The sequence below is a fragment of the Symphodus melops genome (assembly GCF_947650265.1).
Source record: "Symphodus melops genome assembly, chromosome: 13".
Classification (NCBI taxonomy): Eukaryota; Metazoa; Chordata; class Actinopteri; order Labriformes; family Labridae; genus Symphodus; species Symphodus melops.
The window spans coordinates 18,219,173-18,235,090 of NC_136703.1; the positions used below are offsets into that span (position 1 = coordinate 18,219,173).

The 15,918-nt window shown below is 44.2% G+C and overlaps 1 protein-coding gene across 3 annotated transcripts in view; it reads right to left on the reverse strand.

The window, feature by feature from the left end:
- The window catches only part of zbtb46 (zinc finger and BTB domain containing 46), a 63,533-nt gene that overhangs the window by 15,770 nt on the left and 31,845 nt on the right, over positions 1-15,918 (reverse strand). For all 3 annotated transcript variants that reach the window (XM_079359762.1, XM_079359761.1, XM_079359760.1), the window contains exon 4: positions 3,041-3,322. In XM_079359762.1, coding sequence (XP_079215888.1) covers positions 3,041-3,322 — 282 coding nt within the window. The remainder of the gene's footprint in view (positions 1-3,040; positions 3,323-15,918) is intronic.

The following is a 15,918-nucleotide window of genomic DNA, read 5'->3' on the forward strand; positions in this document are numbered from 1 at the left end:
TGTTGGTCGTAGAAAATCTCAACCTTAGTGCCCTTCATTCTTCCTTCTTATAAAGTGAAACGTTCAATTAAAAAAAAAAAAAAAAATTGTAAATGCTTTCAAAATTTGTTTCACAATGATGCATCAGAAAATTATAAATAATCTCCATGGGAGCAACGATAGCCACTGAGAGCAAATGTCCAGTGTGAGTCATTTCTTTGAAAGTAAAGTGGTGAAGTGTAAGAGAGAAAAGTTCGATAACGTCAGTGTGATCCCTTTGGTTAATTGGATGTTCTCTGCAGCCGGTACACAGTGGCACTGTGGACAGGAGCACTGGGATGGTCCAGCAAAATCCAATGTCTGGCATTGGCTGTTAAACGCAAGGAGAAAAAAAAAAGTGTGACGGGGGCAAAATCCAAATGATCTTAATTGGATTCAGACGGCTGATTGACTAACAGACGGGTTACACAGGATTTTAGCATTCTGACTGGTGGGAGGAGACAGTCCGTGACCCATGCAAAAGACTGAAAAGAGAGGAGACGTGCGTTTAAATCTCAAGCAGCGTTGTTGGTCAGATCATTGAAAACACTACATTAAACAGGAGATACGTTTTTTGGTGTTGAAACTCAACACTGATTAGTGTTTTTGGGATGTATGAATCTTCAGAAGGAACATGTTTTATTTAGGAGGCAGTTAAACATATGAGAGAATGAGAGGAAGAGGAAGATGGGAGAGGGGGAGACAGACGCTAAGTCAGGGCCTTTTGCTCATATTCACAGGTCTCACTCGAATCAGACCAAGTGACCTTGCTCTACCTCCTCTTTGCAAAGATCAATACTTTCCCAGGATTTCAAACTGACATACTTTGATGCTCCACGGCAGAAGTATAAGTGGGGGGAAAGATGCAGGAGTGAGACAAATACGGAGGAACTGCAGAGGCCCGGCCGGACAGGGGAGGGAGAAAGTGAGGAGTGGGTGTTAAGGAGGGGTGAAGGAGAAATAGATGGAAGGAAAGGAGGGAGGGAGGGAGGGAGGGAAGGAGGGGGGGTATAGGAGGGAGAAAAGGACAGGAAGGATGTTAAGCAGGGGTGAAGGAGAAACAGGGAGGAGAACAGGAGGAGGGGGAAATGAGGTTGAATGGAAAGAGGGAGGCAGGGAGCAGTGATCTGTCAAAGCAGGCAGACTTCTCCCCCGCCCAGTAATCTGAGGTACAGTGTTTGTTTATTTTCTGTCCTCATTTAGACACAGGGACAGACTCGGGGAGGGAGTGAGGGAGGGAGGGGAGGTTGTTGGCCACCTCGACAAGCCCATTTCCCCAACAGCTATTGTGTTGGGAATTCAAAATAGGGTTCGGCTAACCAAAAACCTCCCTGAGGGTTCTTTGGTGACAAATGAAATACAGCTTTCAGACTCTTTAACATGTTTTTATTTTCCAATGCAGGGAGCAAATGATTAACATTCTCAAAATTCTCTGAATCTCCTATTCATTTAGTCAAGGCTGGGTGTATCTGTAGAGAGTAACTGTGTATACAAAAACGTCTTCTTCTTCTTCTCTTTTCTGGAGGCTGTCTATCTATGCTGTGACAGCATCTGATTCTGCTCTTAAAGCCAACAGAAACATCTCAATCCCACACACTTAACTCTCGCACAAAAGGGATGTGATGTGATGTGTGTGCGCCTTGTGAGTGCAAATGTGCGACTGGAAGCGTGTGTTATAGCCTATTCAGTCACAGCCCTGACTTTTATTTTGAAGGTGAGTGGGGCTCAGCTCAAACAGGCATGACTATGCTCGGAGTTGTACCCTTCCTTTGCTTTTCTTCTGCTTACAAAGCCAGCAGAACTCAGGACAAAAGATTCAATTACTAGCCAGTAGAAGGAAAAAGAAATACAAACACAAGAGTTGTGTACGCACACACACACACACACACACACACACTAACACACAGAATGTGCCCACGCGGACATAGACTCAACAGATATACAGTCGTGCTGATACACACGCACACAGACACACTGACAGTTTAACACCCTCGCTGAAGGAAAAGAAAACTAACTGAAGAAAGAAAAAAAAATCTCTGGTTAGTGTGGGCTAATAAAACACGAATAAGGCTGTTTATTGATCTAATATTGATGTGATTTTAAAAAGAGGTTTTTTTTCCTATGTAAGGGAAGGCGTTAAGTGAATAACTCATATCATGCAGTGAAATTCAGAAGCGCATATATATGTTACAAATAATACTAATAATAATCAGTATAATCAGTTACCCTATAAAAACCCATTTTGTTTTAAATACACTTTAATAAACCATCATTTAGATCTGTTATCTTTTTTGCATCAATTCTCCTCATGTCATGATCACAATTTATCAAAGCTTTCTGGATTTTTCTTTATTTTAAATGTTCTTACTTTAAGGAATAAATAAGTTAAAGTTAATACTCAGTATTCTTCCAGTTTTGTTTCATAGGCTGTAGAGGTTACTGCTGCATTTGAAGTCGGAAAAATACAAATGTTTTTGCTGAAATAATAGTAGAGTAAGTCACGTGGCAACAGTTGCTTCGCTTCTGTTGTGTTATTTTGCTGCTGTGAAACAGTCGTGGACCCACTGATATGCACCAAAAAAAAAAAAAAAAAACTGTCACACAAAAACCAAACAAATTTTCTCACGGCACTGAGAGCGATCTCAGCAAAATGTTCTCTCACTGAGTCACTGCTGACTAGTCATCATTTGCATTGCCACACAAACTCTTTAAACACGTCTGGAGTGGTCCCACATTCACTCACACATACACACTTCCACGCATCTATGTATCAGATTTCTCTTAAAATAGTTGCTGAGGAAGTGCAGAGAAAGAGGATTCTTATGTCAAAGTGGACACGCCTGTACGCCTCATGTTTCAGAGGTCAGAGGTGACCACATTAGCAGGTACTTTATTAGATTTGAAATCAGTTTGTAAGTTATCTTGAGTGTGTTTGTGTGTGTGTGTGTGTGTGTGTGTGGGTGTGGGTGTGCGTGTGTGTGTGTGTGTCAGTGAGCTTGGTGTTAGTAAATAGTGGACTTACAAGACAGGGAGTGTCCTCCTTTGGGCAGATACTCGTACAGTAAGGGGTTATCATCTCCCATCATCTCAGCCCGCAGTGACAGCAGGCTGTTCTTACTCATCAGCGCTGCCTTCAGATTGGCTACGGATGAGATGGTCCCACCCCCTGCTCCTCCCCCGGCCTCCTCCGATTCGTTGGGACCAAGGTAGCTGGGCTCCGTGGTCAGAGCCTCCTCCTGTTTGAGGAAGAAGTCGAGGCGTTCACCGCGGCTGTCTGAGCTGTTGGGTTCGGTCACGTCTGCACCTGAAAAGAGATGAAGTAAGAGGAGGTGGGTGAGGTTCTCTTGTCCCTATTTGGACATCCATGACTGACATCAATAAGACAAATTAAATCATGGATACTTCAATAGGTTGTAAGGGAAAAGGGCTCAAAACATTTTACACAACTTCATGACTGAATATGTTTAAGAGGATGAATGGAGTTCATCAAAAAAAATAAAAAAATCCCCTGACATTCTACTTGATGTTAACTCTTTTTCACAACACAAAAACACACAATATTAAACCAATCCTTTCAAACCTCTTAGCCCAGTCATCGCTTACACCCTGTGTTTTCAGTAGCAGCTACCAACACGTCACTCTCTGAATCATCTCTTACTCTCCTCAACTCCCTAACATACCTCATCATCACCAGTCAACAAAAATACAGGGAGATCATACCCAGACAGCCAGAGAGAGAGAGAGAGAGAGAGAGAGAGAGAGCGAGAGAGAGAGAGAGAGAGAGAGAGAGAGAGAGAGAGAGAGAGAGAGAGAGAGAGAGAGCGAGACAGACAGACATGGTGTGTGTGTAAATGTGTGTGTTTGAGTGAGAGAGTGTGTGTGTGTGTGTGTGCGTTGCGTCTGCTTGAGTCTGCTTAGCCGTCAGTGTCGTTGAAAGCAGAGTGTGTAGAGAAGCTGTCAGCAGCAGACATGTCGCTGGAGGTTCCACTGTAGATCTACAAGACTGTCAGACCACACTGCTGACGACAGCTCAACGCACACACACACACACACACACACACACACACACACACACATATGTACGCACGCAGGCACGACGAGAAAACACACATTCAATGCCTCCTAATTGACATTTAACTGATGACAGGTTTCTTTCTACAACAAAGACTTAGTACAAAAATACACATCACGCACATCACAGACTTTGAAAGAACTGCTTGTCTACACTTTAAAACAAACACACACACACACTCACACGGACCTCTCAATGCTAATGCAGACTCACAAGTGAACTCCAAGCAAGAGTGTGTGCATAATTACGTGTGATTATTTTGGACAGAAAACGTCCTACATGCTCTCGTATTGGTTTAACATTCCTCGAAGCCCCTGCAGTAAAATGACCCTTTATGGGGGAATAAACACATTTGCACCAATAGGACCTTATAATATTTGGCAGATCAAACAATAACTCTGGTTCTGCCCAAATTGTTTGCCTGTCAAAAGGATTTGTTTGCCACAATTGTTGATCATGATAGATTTAAGTTGGGTGTGTTTAAATGAGTTTTTCAGATTCTTTGTCCTGAGATGACGTCTGTCGTGATTTTTTTCAATTTGAAAAGCAGGCTCCACTAGTTTCAATTTTGGAGCTGGTAAGTGACATCAGAGGGTGACAATAAAATAACACACTTTTAAGATAGTAAACAATATCTGGCAACATCCTTCCATGATAGGTGTCCTTACTTTAAAAATGATTGACTTTAATACACTGCCCTTTAAAAATCTTCACTTTCCTGTTGTTAAGTGTGCCCCTTTTAACAAGGGACATAGACATTCATCAAATGTGTGCTTTATTTGAATAACCATATTTATAACCAAATAATAACGACAAGTATCCCTTCTGATTTGGGGACATTCGTATCTTAATTTCCAGAGATACTTGTGATAAGAAAGATGCTGCTTTATTAAGTAACCAAGAAAACAAAAAAGCTTTTTTTCGGGGGGGGGGGGGGGGGGGGGGGGGGGGGGAATCTCACGAGCATTAAGGCTTTTTGGGGGATGTTTTCCTCTGCGAAAAGAAATAGGGTGACACAAGAGTGCAGGAGAATAAGAACTGTGAGTGATAGAACAAAATAGCTCCATTGTCCATTTTAACTACAGTCAGGTAGTGCTAAGTGTTTCCTGTGCAGCCCAGTGCTCATCTGCTGCAGGGGGAGTCAAGGTGACAGAGACAGTAGTTTGCCTCCACGTCTGGAATACCGATGGGTATGCAGCCTCTTCACAGCCTACTGGGTCAATGTTGACCACTCTATCACACACACACACACACACACACACACACACACACACACACACACACACACACATATATACACATACGCAGAGGACACAAACTCTTCATTTTCGTTGTCAGTATAGATAAATGATCCCCGATCAGATTGATGGAAACAAGCTCTGTATGCACAGTTGCACAAACAGGAATAGATCTGAAAGGTGTAACGATACGAGAGAGATATACAGAACGAGGGGGATGAGGAGATGGGGCACGACAGATAAGAGTGACACACATACAAAGTAATCAGTGGCCATCAAACTCCTTGCAGGAGCAGAGGAAGATGTAAAAAAGGGAGATAAAGTCGGAAGAATGAAGAGAGAGAGAGAGAGAGAGAGAGAGAGAGAGAGAGAGAGAGAGAGAGAGAGAGAGAGAGAGAGAGAGAGAGAGAGAGAGAGAGAGAGGGAGGAAGAAATAAAAGGCAGGGGAGTGTAGAAGCGGGGGTGTAGAGCTGTGGAGGAAGAAGCACAGAAGATGCACACAAAACACACATCCACGCACACCCCCCGCCCCACAAGCACACACAAAGTTAATTAAGGAGGGGGTGTAGGGGTTGGCGCAAGGGGGCATGAGGTGCAGGAATTCATTAGAGCTCTGCCCCCTCCTTCAGTGGGCAGCCCAGCAGCCACAGGAGTCAATCAATAACATAGATCTGCTGTGGGCCAACAACAAACACACACACACACATATATGGAGAAAAAACAGAGAGGCACAAAAACGAAGAAGGGGAGGCAAAAGGGGAGAGAGCGAAAAGAGGGTCACCTCTGACCCCCATCTTCCTCCACTCATCTGTTCATTGGGCGAGTGAATGACCCCTGACCACTTCTCCCAGCATCCTCTGGACGTGTGCATGTACAGATGGAACATGTCTGCTCTCCTCCTGGTCATACAGTAACAATCCTTCAGTCACACACAGAGGATTTAATGGCAGAGTTATTGAGAAGCATTTGCTTCCTGATTTCCTCGCACGAGACAGTCTAATATTCTGTAAATGTGTGAAAATAATATCTCTGCTTTACACTTTAGCAAAGGCCTCCCTCTGTGCTGCTAAGACACTTCGCCACAACATAAAGCATTGTGCTTTCTGAGGATTTAACAACATTTCTGGGTCTTATCTTGAGATATTAGAAATTAGTATTCAGCTGACCACAAACAGGCTTCCACGCCAAGTAATCGGAATATACCACTTAATCCTCCTTCACTTATGTAAGCAAGCGCTGCATGCGTAGATGGTGGTGTGTTACTTAAACCTCATCCTGTTCCGACAGATAAAATCATTTACCACACCAGAAACAGTTGCACCTAATCCCGTGCACGCAGCTTATGGATTTCATCATACGTGCGGTGGCTTTTGCTGAGGATTTGCAGACACACATATTGTGGCGTCTTTTCAGAGGCAATAGGTTTATGTGGAGTTTCAGAGACACTGTGCTTACATCATTCCTTTGTGCACATATGCTGAGTGTTAACATGCTGGCTGTCATAGGACAACCTATGAATTTCAATCGCATAGGATATGGCTTTGAAGTGCATGGTCAGATCCAAAAAAAACAATAGCATTATCCTCTCTTTTTTTTTTGTCCCCCCTCTCCTTTCTTCTGATTTTACAGTGCAGCGGTCTCCGTACAGTGAAGGGAATTTTCATTTTCCCCTTCATAAAAGAGTCCGAATAATTTAGATTTCTGCTTTCTGAAGAGATCCTCCGTTTAATTTGGTTGCCATGGTAGCCGGGCACCCTTGGCTTCAACATTTATGCTAAATAAAACCCCCTTTTAAAAGGAGAGACAAATATGTGGAAATGGTGGTTCTCTTTGTGTCAATGTGTGTGTGTGTATGTGTGCGTGGACGATGCTGCAAGCTATGTGGGGGCTTGAGTGGGAAAAAGCAAAGGCGGAATAAGACTTGCCTCAGAATAAAAGATGTGTGTGTTGAACTATACTTCAAATGTGTTGTGAGGGATACTGCATTTATCACCCATTGAAAGAGTTACAGCTAATGGAGAGAAGATACCGTTTTGTGTGCTGGGGTTGGAGGCTGCACTATAGATATGAGTGAAGTTTCTGTATAGACGTGTATGTGCGTGTTTATCTGTGTGTGTTTGTGTTTATGTGTGTGTGTGTGTGTGTGTGTGTGTGTGTGTGTTTAAGAAGGGGAGGTTTGTTATTAGAGAGTGAGCTTCAACACTGTAAAGAGAAGGAGAAAGAAGGCCTGAAAAGGGAGGAAAGGGTCATGTGACCTGGTTTGACCTCTGATCTTGTGTTCTGATTGTGCTCAAGAAGTGTGTCGGTGTGTGTATAAGTGTGTGTGTGTGTGTGTGTGTCTCAGCAATATCCTCCACTCCCTCTAAACGAAGCCAAATTCCTCTTCGATGGGAGTTTTTTGATTTTGTTTTTTGATAAATTGATGCTTAAACCTAAAATGATACACAATGGCTACTTATGTTAAATCATTCAGCCTGAATGTTGATGGACACACTCCTTTAACACCTCCTCCTTGACACACACACACACACACAAGCACACCACGCCTTCAACTCAACACAGACAGTAGCCAAGCACAATGGAGAGAAAAAAGTCTAGGGTGGTTAAGCAACGAGTTACTGAGGCTTGTCGACCACAAGAGAGCTGTCAGAGAAGAAAGTGGAGCTTGTGTGCATGTTTGAGTATGGGAGTGCAAACAAAAGAGAAAGACTCGTACACTGTGTAAATCCTTTTGTGTGTGCGTGTGTGTGTATGCGTGGACTTATGTGTGTGTGTGTGTGTGTGTGTGTGTGTGTGAAATAGAAAAATGCCTTGCCCCAAGTTGGCCCGGTTAATGGCCCAGCCGGCCTGAGGTTGAAAAGGACAAGAGCCGTGTTGTCACAAGACTCCGACGCTCGCTGTTTTGTCTACACACAACATTACAGAAAAGAAAACGCCAGCCTCTCTTTCACCCTCCTCTCACAAACAGCTCACTTGGTGGACTGTACATGCGATTAGCGTGTGTTTGTCCTCGAGTGGACAAAGAGCAGGGAGGGGAAGGTGGAACCTGCTTCCTCAGCATGCCAGAGTTTGAGAGGGTAAAAAAGTAATTTCAGCCAAGAAGGGGGAGTGAGGCACTAAAACAGCTCAAGAATTCAGAGGCAATTTAAAAAGCAGTGTGGGAGAGGGGAATGAAAAAAATGCTGGGTTAAAAAAGAGGGAGGATGGAAAGCAAGAGAGGTTGTTATTCTCTCTCTCTCTCTCTCTCTCTCTCTCTCTCTCTCTCTGTTGTTTTTAGGGACTAGCCGGGCCACAACCTACAGGAAAGATAGGGAAGGGTGGGTGGTGGGGTGTATGTGCAAAGGCAGGGCAGGCATAAATCAAGCAGAGCCTGAAGGCTTTAGAGGAGGGAGGGACAGAGGGAAGAGAGTGGTAAAAGACAGGGAAGATAGAGAGAGAGAGAGAGACAGAGAGAGATGATGGTGCTGGTGGTGATGGTGGTACTGCTGGGGGCTCAGAGAAAAAGAGAGAGTGTGGGAGGAGGGGAGGAGAGAAGAGATGAGGAGCACAGCGATTGTAAGAGTGGTGGGGTGAGAGGTGGAAGGTGGGGTGATGGAGTGTGGGTGGGTAGGTGGGTGAGTGAAGGGGGAGTGAGGAGAGGTGAGGGGGAGGTTACAGAGGGTGTAGGAGGGAGGGTGGGTCGTGATGGTGGGGGTGAGCAAGCAAGTGTATGAATGTGAATCTAGAGTAAGGCAGCTAAATTTGAGAAAATGCATCTGGCAGATTCATTCCTGAATCGTTTTTACATTCCCCCCGAAAAAGCTAACTCAAGAGAAATGGTTGTATCATTGATCTTTGTCATCTGAAAGATTAAACAAAACTAGGGGCAAGAAATCAGCATACAAAGTCTTGACGTTACCGCATTATTTTACTGATATTAGCTCTTGACAATAACGTAACCTGTTCATATGTTTTTGAGCTATCTTTATTCCAAAAAGTTTCTTTTTAATAAGTCATTTAATAGTATAAACAGGTATTTTACAGCCATGTAGATGAATGGGGTTATTATGCTCCGTGCACCGGATTAGCAGAGCAGGTGTCTTGTATAGGTGTCATTTTCAATGACTATATACAAGCGTCGTTAAACTTCTATAACTGGGATGTCTGCTTCAAACCAGCACACCATCTGCTCTGCGGTGGACTACTAAACTGTGGGATTCTTTGGTGTTTATCGTTTAGTTAGATTTGCGTTTTTCGTTAGCAGAGGTGGCTAGGCGTCAATACTGCAGCTCTGCCAGCTGATCCCAGCAGTGAAGACTCAATGGTAGTGATAAATAAGCAACATGTCAGCGCCCATCACAGATTATTTTGGCTTCACTTTTGTATAATAGGAGGAGCCTGAGGCACACGGTCCATTTGTTTTTTACACATTATGTTTCAGATGTGTTTTTGAGTTACCAATGACTCTGCAAACTGTTGCAGCGTTGACAGGGAGGGTGAAAAAAATTGGACTTGAATTCAACTTTCTGTTACCTGTTATCACCAAAGTTAAGTAAATGTGGTTTGTTTTGCCATCTTAAGCACATTTTCAAGAAACTGGTAGTTCTGATGTAGGCTACTAGAACACAGCACAGGTGATCGTGGAGAGTAGGAGGTGACAGACTGGGCTTAATGTGGCTGTCTGTCCTACTGCTCGTCAGATGTTGGCAGTGACGCAGAGTTAAAACATTAAGTATTAAGAGGGCAGATGGAGATCTGTACAGACATCTACAAACTCAACACTAAAATGACCAAGGGGTCGTAAAGTCCTTGGAAAAAAACAGTTCAATCTTTTTTCTTTTTTTTTTAAATTAACGTAGTTTGAGTGAGCAAGTGAATGAGTGAAGGAAGAGAGGGAACTACGTAGCAGTGAGTGCGTGGGGGATGGAGGATTGCAGGGCTCAAGGTAATCTGGGGAGTTAATGCAGCTTAGAGGGACTGAGAGGAGTGGGAGGGAGGTAGGGAGCGAGAGAGAGAGAGAGAGAGACAGAGAGAGGGAGAGAAAGAGAGAGGGAGAGAGTTGGGGGGGAGAAGGAGTGATGGCAGAGGGGGAGAGAATATAAAATAATAGGGTCAGCAGGGAAAGAAAAAGAGAGAGGAACAAATGAAGATGTAGCAGAAACAAAAGGCGAAGCAACCGAGGGGGGGGAGAACGAGAGGAAAAAAGAAAGAGTAGAGGGAGTGTAAAAGCCGGCCAGATAGGAGAGTGGAAGGGGAGAGAGCAAGCCGAGTGAGTGTGAGAGATAAAGAGTGGTCTAATGAAAGGTAGGGTGAGGCTGAGCGAGTTGGTGGGTAGGAGGAAAGTAGTCAGAGAGAGAGGGAGAGCGGGGGAGAGGTCTGCATGGGGAAAGAATGCTGGGTGGGGAAGGGAGGTAGACACGCAGGGCTTTGTGCTAAAAGCAAAGAGAGGGAGATGGAGAGATTGAGGAAAGAGAGGTTATGTCTTGGCTTGATGCACACACAGGGGAGGAACTGGTGAGCAGGCTCGTGCCCAAAAGCCCCGTCCAGCCTGGTCCAGGGTTGCGTTTGAAGGGTGAGGTGGGAGAGAACGAGAGGGGTAGAGGTTGAGAAGGGAGATAATGGAAAGTGGAGGAGGGAGAACAACAAAAGACTCTGGGTGGGGATGCTGCACAGAGCCTGTGGGTTATTGGTGTGTGGGTTAATACTCTCTGACCAGCTCACAAGCTCAGGGCGACTAACTAGTCATAATGACTTCTTTACTGCTCCCTGGAAATAAATGTAAGACTTTGACAACCCCCCCAAAAAAGTTGGCAGGGTCCATATATTTCCAGCTGAAAATCCTGGAATGGATAGCAAAACTATTGAGATCAGGGAAATAAACGTTATAACATTTACTTTCCTGTTCTCATTTAGTGTGCCTTATAAGGCAGAGGACTCTTCAATTGGACACTAGTGAGGAATGATTGCCTACATCTTAAGCAGAAGTAACACTTTTCCCAGCATAAGTTTAACTGCCTGCACATGCCGGGAGAAAACAATGGATCTGCTGTGTATCTCTTCAGGGACATCATGACAAACCATGCAAACGTCCAACATGTCTGATTACTTGTGGCTTTCACTGTGAATCAGATAAGAGAATCCAGAAGAAAAAAAACAAACAATATCTTTAATTATTCTGAATAAAGACTCTGATCTGGAAGGCATTCTGTGTAGACCTCAAGAGTAACGTTCAAGTGATCGCCTGTCAAATGTGCAAAATCCCAACCCATGGAGATGTCCTCTGTAGCCACAACAGGCAAACAAAGAGCAGAGGAGCTGTACAAGAGGTTCCTCCATAAAAACTTGGTGTCACTGTGCTCCATCCACAGAAGGTTTGGGATTATGGGGCCGTTGCGTGCCCTCTGTGGAGCATTATAGTGTGCCGTCAGGTCACCCAGTGAACACAGAGTACAAGAGCTATTGCCCCTCGCCCCTCTCTCTCTCTCTCTCTCGGCTCATCTCTCCCATCTTATAACATTAAGACTGTGCCTCTCTGTGCTTGTATCCTTGGCAACCTGCCTCCAACAATGGAGAGAGCTCTGGCCTCAGCATGGGAGGAGTGTAGTGCCATGGAGAGGAAAAAGAAAGGGCGAGGGAGATAGTGGGAGATGGAAAACTGGCAGGCAAGGCAAGGCAGAAAGAGAGAGAGAGAGGGAGTGAAGGAAGAGGCAATGGCGTTTTGTGGGGCAGAGACCAGTTTGGGTCGCGAAGAGGAAACAGAACACAGGGTTAAATCGGGGGAAGGAAGTGAGACAGATGAGACGTGGATGAGGGAGCCAAACCTGTGCAGGCTGCGTGCTTAGTGTTAGTGGATCATTGGGAGATCTGTGTCAGTCTTAAGCTGATAAAAGTTGGATGTATCTCTAGACCACAGCAGGAAAGATCTGGACACTGAACCTGACACCGGGCCTCACGCCTCTCAGCTGTCCAAAGCCTGTGAAGATGCCACCCTGTTTGACGCAAATCTAATTCCCTAATCAGAGTTCCTGATCCACCGCCAACACCGAGCTGATAAGGCACAAGGATTGTGTCAATCCAAGTTTTGCTTTTTCAAGTTTTGGTTGAAATCATAAACTTTCCAAAGAGTAACTGTGTGATTGACATGTTCTATGACCTCAGCACGCTTTAAAACATTTCTAACACTGAAATGTGCATATTAAGAGGTGGAGACTTTGAAGGTGTAGTTATCAAAAAAAAATGAAACTTACTAAGGAAAGCAGGCTGTTCTGCAGGGGAACAAGGGAGACAAAACTAAAGCAGCATGCTTCCCCTTTGTGGTTGCAGAATAAGAACAGCAGAAATCACACTATGTGGACAGAGGGGAAAATCAGAGTTAGGGACGCATGCATACAAAGGACTGTGTTCATCTTCTCTTCCCCCACTGCAGCCGAGCCAAGCCATTGAGATTAATTGCTTATGATCAAATCAGCAGAAGCTGTGCAAATTAGAGAGCGGTCCCCACCCCCATCCCCTCCTCTCCTCCCTCACCTCCACAATATCTCCCACTCACTCACCCACCCACCCACCCACCCACCCACTCACCCACCCACCCACCCACTCACCCACCCACCAACCCCCAAGCCAGTGGACAGTGCCTATGACAAGCCCCTGCACTTATTCGAGCCTACAAACGTGTCATTTCCTCTTTCCCTGGAGAAGAGCAGGGCGCACAGAGAGGGCCCAAAATGGAGCAAGGGGTCAGGCACACACATGTACACGTGCGCACACACACGCACATACCCAGAGACTCAGTGCCCTAAGCAGCACTACTGTTATCTCAAAACTGCTCCTCTCTCCCTTTCTCACTCTCTCATTAAGAAGCCATTAGAGAAAAGGGCAGCGCAGGACCACATGACCCCTTTCTAACCCCTACAACACACCCCTGAAAGCGAGGGAGGGATAGTGGGAAGAATAGAACGGAGGGAGGGAAGGAGGAGATCTGGTAAAATAAATAAACAGAGACAGTAAGAGAAAAGAGAGGCTGATAGAAGAGGGAACAAAAAGAGGGTGAAGGGAAAGAAATGGGGGACATTTTTAATAAAGGGACAATGGGAAAGATGGCAAAAATGTAAACCACCCAGGGAGAAAGGGGAAGATAAGCAGCCAAAATATCTGACGCTATGTATTTAGATTTTGAATTTTCCTAAATTATTAAATATTTTTGCTGTAACACTGCGGCAAAGTATAATGTTTCCAATGCAGACAATCTTCAAAGTGCCATAAAACACACTTTTGTACCCATCAAGTTGACATTATGCCTTCATATTCTTCACTGGCTCTTACAGAACATTAACTATTCACTCCAAGGTGATAAGAAGTGGCATCGTGCTCAGTGGAAGAACAAAGATAGAGAAGGTATGCATGAGTCAGATTGGTAGAGGGAGGTAGAGAGGCGTATGATAAGTATGCAGTGACTTTAGGAGAAGGGGATAATTTTGGAGTGGAGGGGAAGACGGCGAGGCTGCTTCCTTAGTCGGACACAGGAATGCAGGGCGGGCGGATCCCAGTGTGTGCGCGTGTGCTTTTCTTATGTGTATGTGTGTGTTTGTACCAGACAGGAATCCCTAACCCCCACAGACTCCTCCGGCTCCGTTTATCAAGGCATGAGCCGAGGGTTAGTGAGGGTGAGAGGGGGGAGAGGGAAAAAAGGGGTCTGGGTGTCACCCGTTATCAAATCTACCTCTAACCCCCACCTGTACAACCCACACACACACACACACACACACACACACACGTACACAAAGAATCACACATTCAGTCTCTAAGGCTTAAAGAGCCATGGGAAGGACAAACAGTCCAACCACAAAATGAAAAGAAAAATGAAAAAAAAATCTGTCAGGGTCACATATGCAAACACACACTTTGTGTCTCTGCCTCTATCTCTCAACAGTTGTCACCTTGCAACCCCAAAGTTTTTTTATTATTATTTTTTAAGTCAAAACTTTACAAAGTGTTTACACTCAGGTCAGGAGTGGTTTCAGCAGGGGAATTTATGTTTGAAAGGGTACTACTTCTGCTGGATGTCCCCCATAAACAAAACCCCTTTTTAGATTCACAGATATTGACTTTGAGGAAGAGTCATAGGGGCAGAAAAGAGAGGAATAGACAACGTGAAGAGGAGATCAAATGGAGACATTCTCTGCACACTGCTGATGGTGTATGAGGGTAGGGAGAGGAAAGAGTCGCAAAGAGAGAAAGAGTGGTGGAAACAATGAGGAAGTAAAAGCAGGCATGCAGGTGATCCGGGGCAAAGGGTTCGAGGGAAGAGAGCGGAGGGAAACAATGGCGAGTGTGGCCTCTTTTTGTGAAAACTTACATCATGGCTAATGACAAAGAGCAGAGGAGGGGGGAAAGTCCTGGGATAGCTTCATGGCTATCTCCTCCTCCACAAACTACTGTTTCATGATTCAAGCTCCAAGAAGTGTTTGTTTTATTCAGAAGAGGTATAGAGCCGGTGACAAAACACGGTGACCTTGTTCTCAGAGGGGCATTTTCAATCATATTTGTCCAAATAATCACCTTCAAAAGAATCTGAACGGCCTTCATTGGTAATTAAAGAAGTTGTTTTTTTTTACTTTGAAATTACATCATCCAATGTTTTGGAAAAAATCACAAAAAAATGCATGTTCTAAGGGACCACTGTACAGTAATGGAATTGCATAAAGCCATATGCGAATGATGCCACTTTGCAATACAAGTACATTTTATTTGTAAGGAAAAAAAGTCAGAATTATCTCAATGTATGTGCTGTGAATATGATTTTGAATTTGTAATTCACATATTTTATCTGCAAATATATGATTTGATGCAGGAGACTAATCTGCGCCTTTGAGGATGAGGTGTCATACAACGATTAGGAAATGAGTGACAATGCAAATACTCAGGTTGTTCGGGCATTATAAAAGCGCAGTGCTCATAATGTGCAACCTTTGATTGTTTTTTATTTTTTATTTTGGGAGGAACTGGTTTCCCAACTTTCAGAAGCAGAGAGGTGCATAAGTGAGGAAAGAGATTTTGTGTGTGCATGCAGTTGTGCCTGTTGAGCGACGGCAAGAAATGAAATCCGACTTATCATTCAGAATGAAATGTGCAATAAATCAAGTGTTTGGTTAAAGAGGTTGATGTTTTCAATAAATATATTTCTTTGTTCTGCATGAAAACATTAAACCTTTCAGCTTGTCCGTTGTGGTATAATGTTGCCTTGAGGCAAAGAACAATAATTTAAAAAAAAGAAAGACAAATTTTAAGCATGCAGGAAAACAAATCTCCATGTGGACCACAGAGGGTTAAAGTTCTTTTTATTTGAACCCCGTATTGGCTCGCCAACAACTCCTAAGAACTTCTGGGTTTTGTAATGTGGGATTTAATGTTTGCTTTCCCCAAATAGTTGATATGATGCTATATACACCTTGACAACAGTAAATATAGCAAGCTGAAAGATGCTCAAACAACTCCAAAGAGCTGAGGAGCACTGCAGAGTTCAGTGATGTTTCTCTCTGACTTTGTCCTTTGACGCACAGCCAACAGAACCTGGAAGTTTTGGTTAAACACGCCGACAGATACAGAAACTCT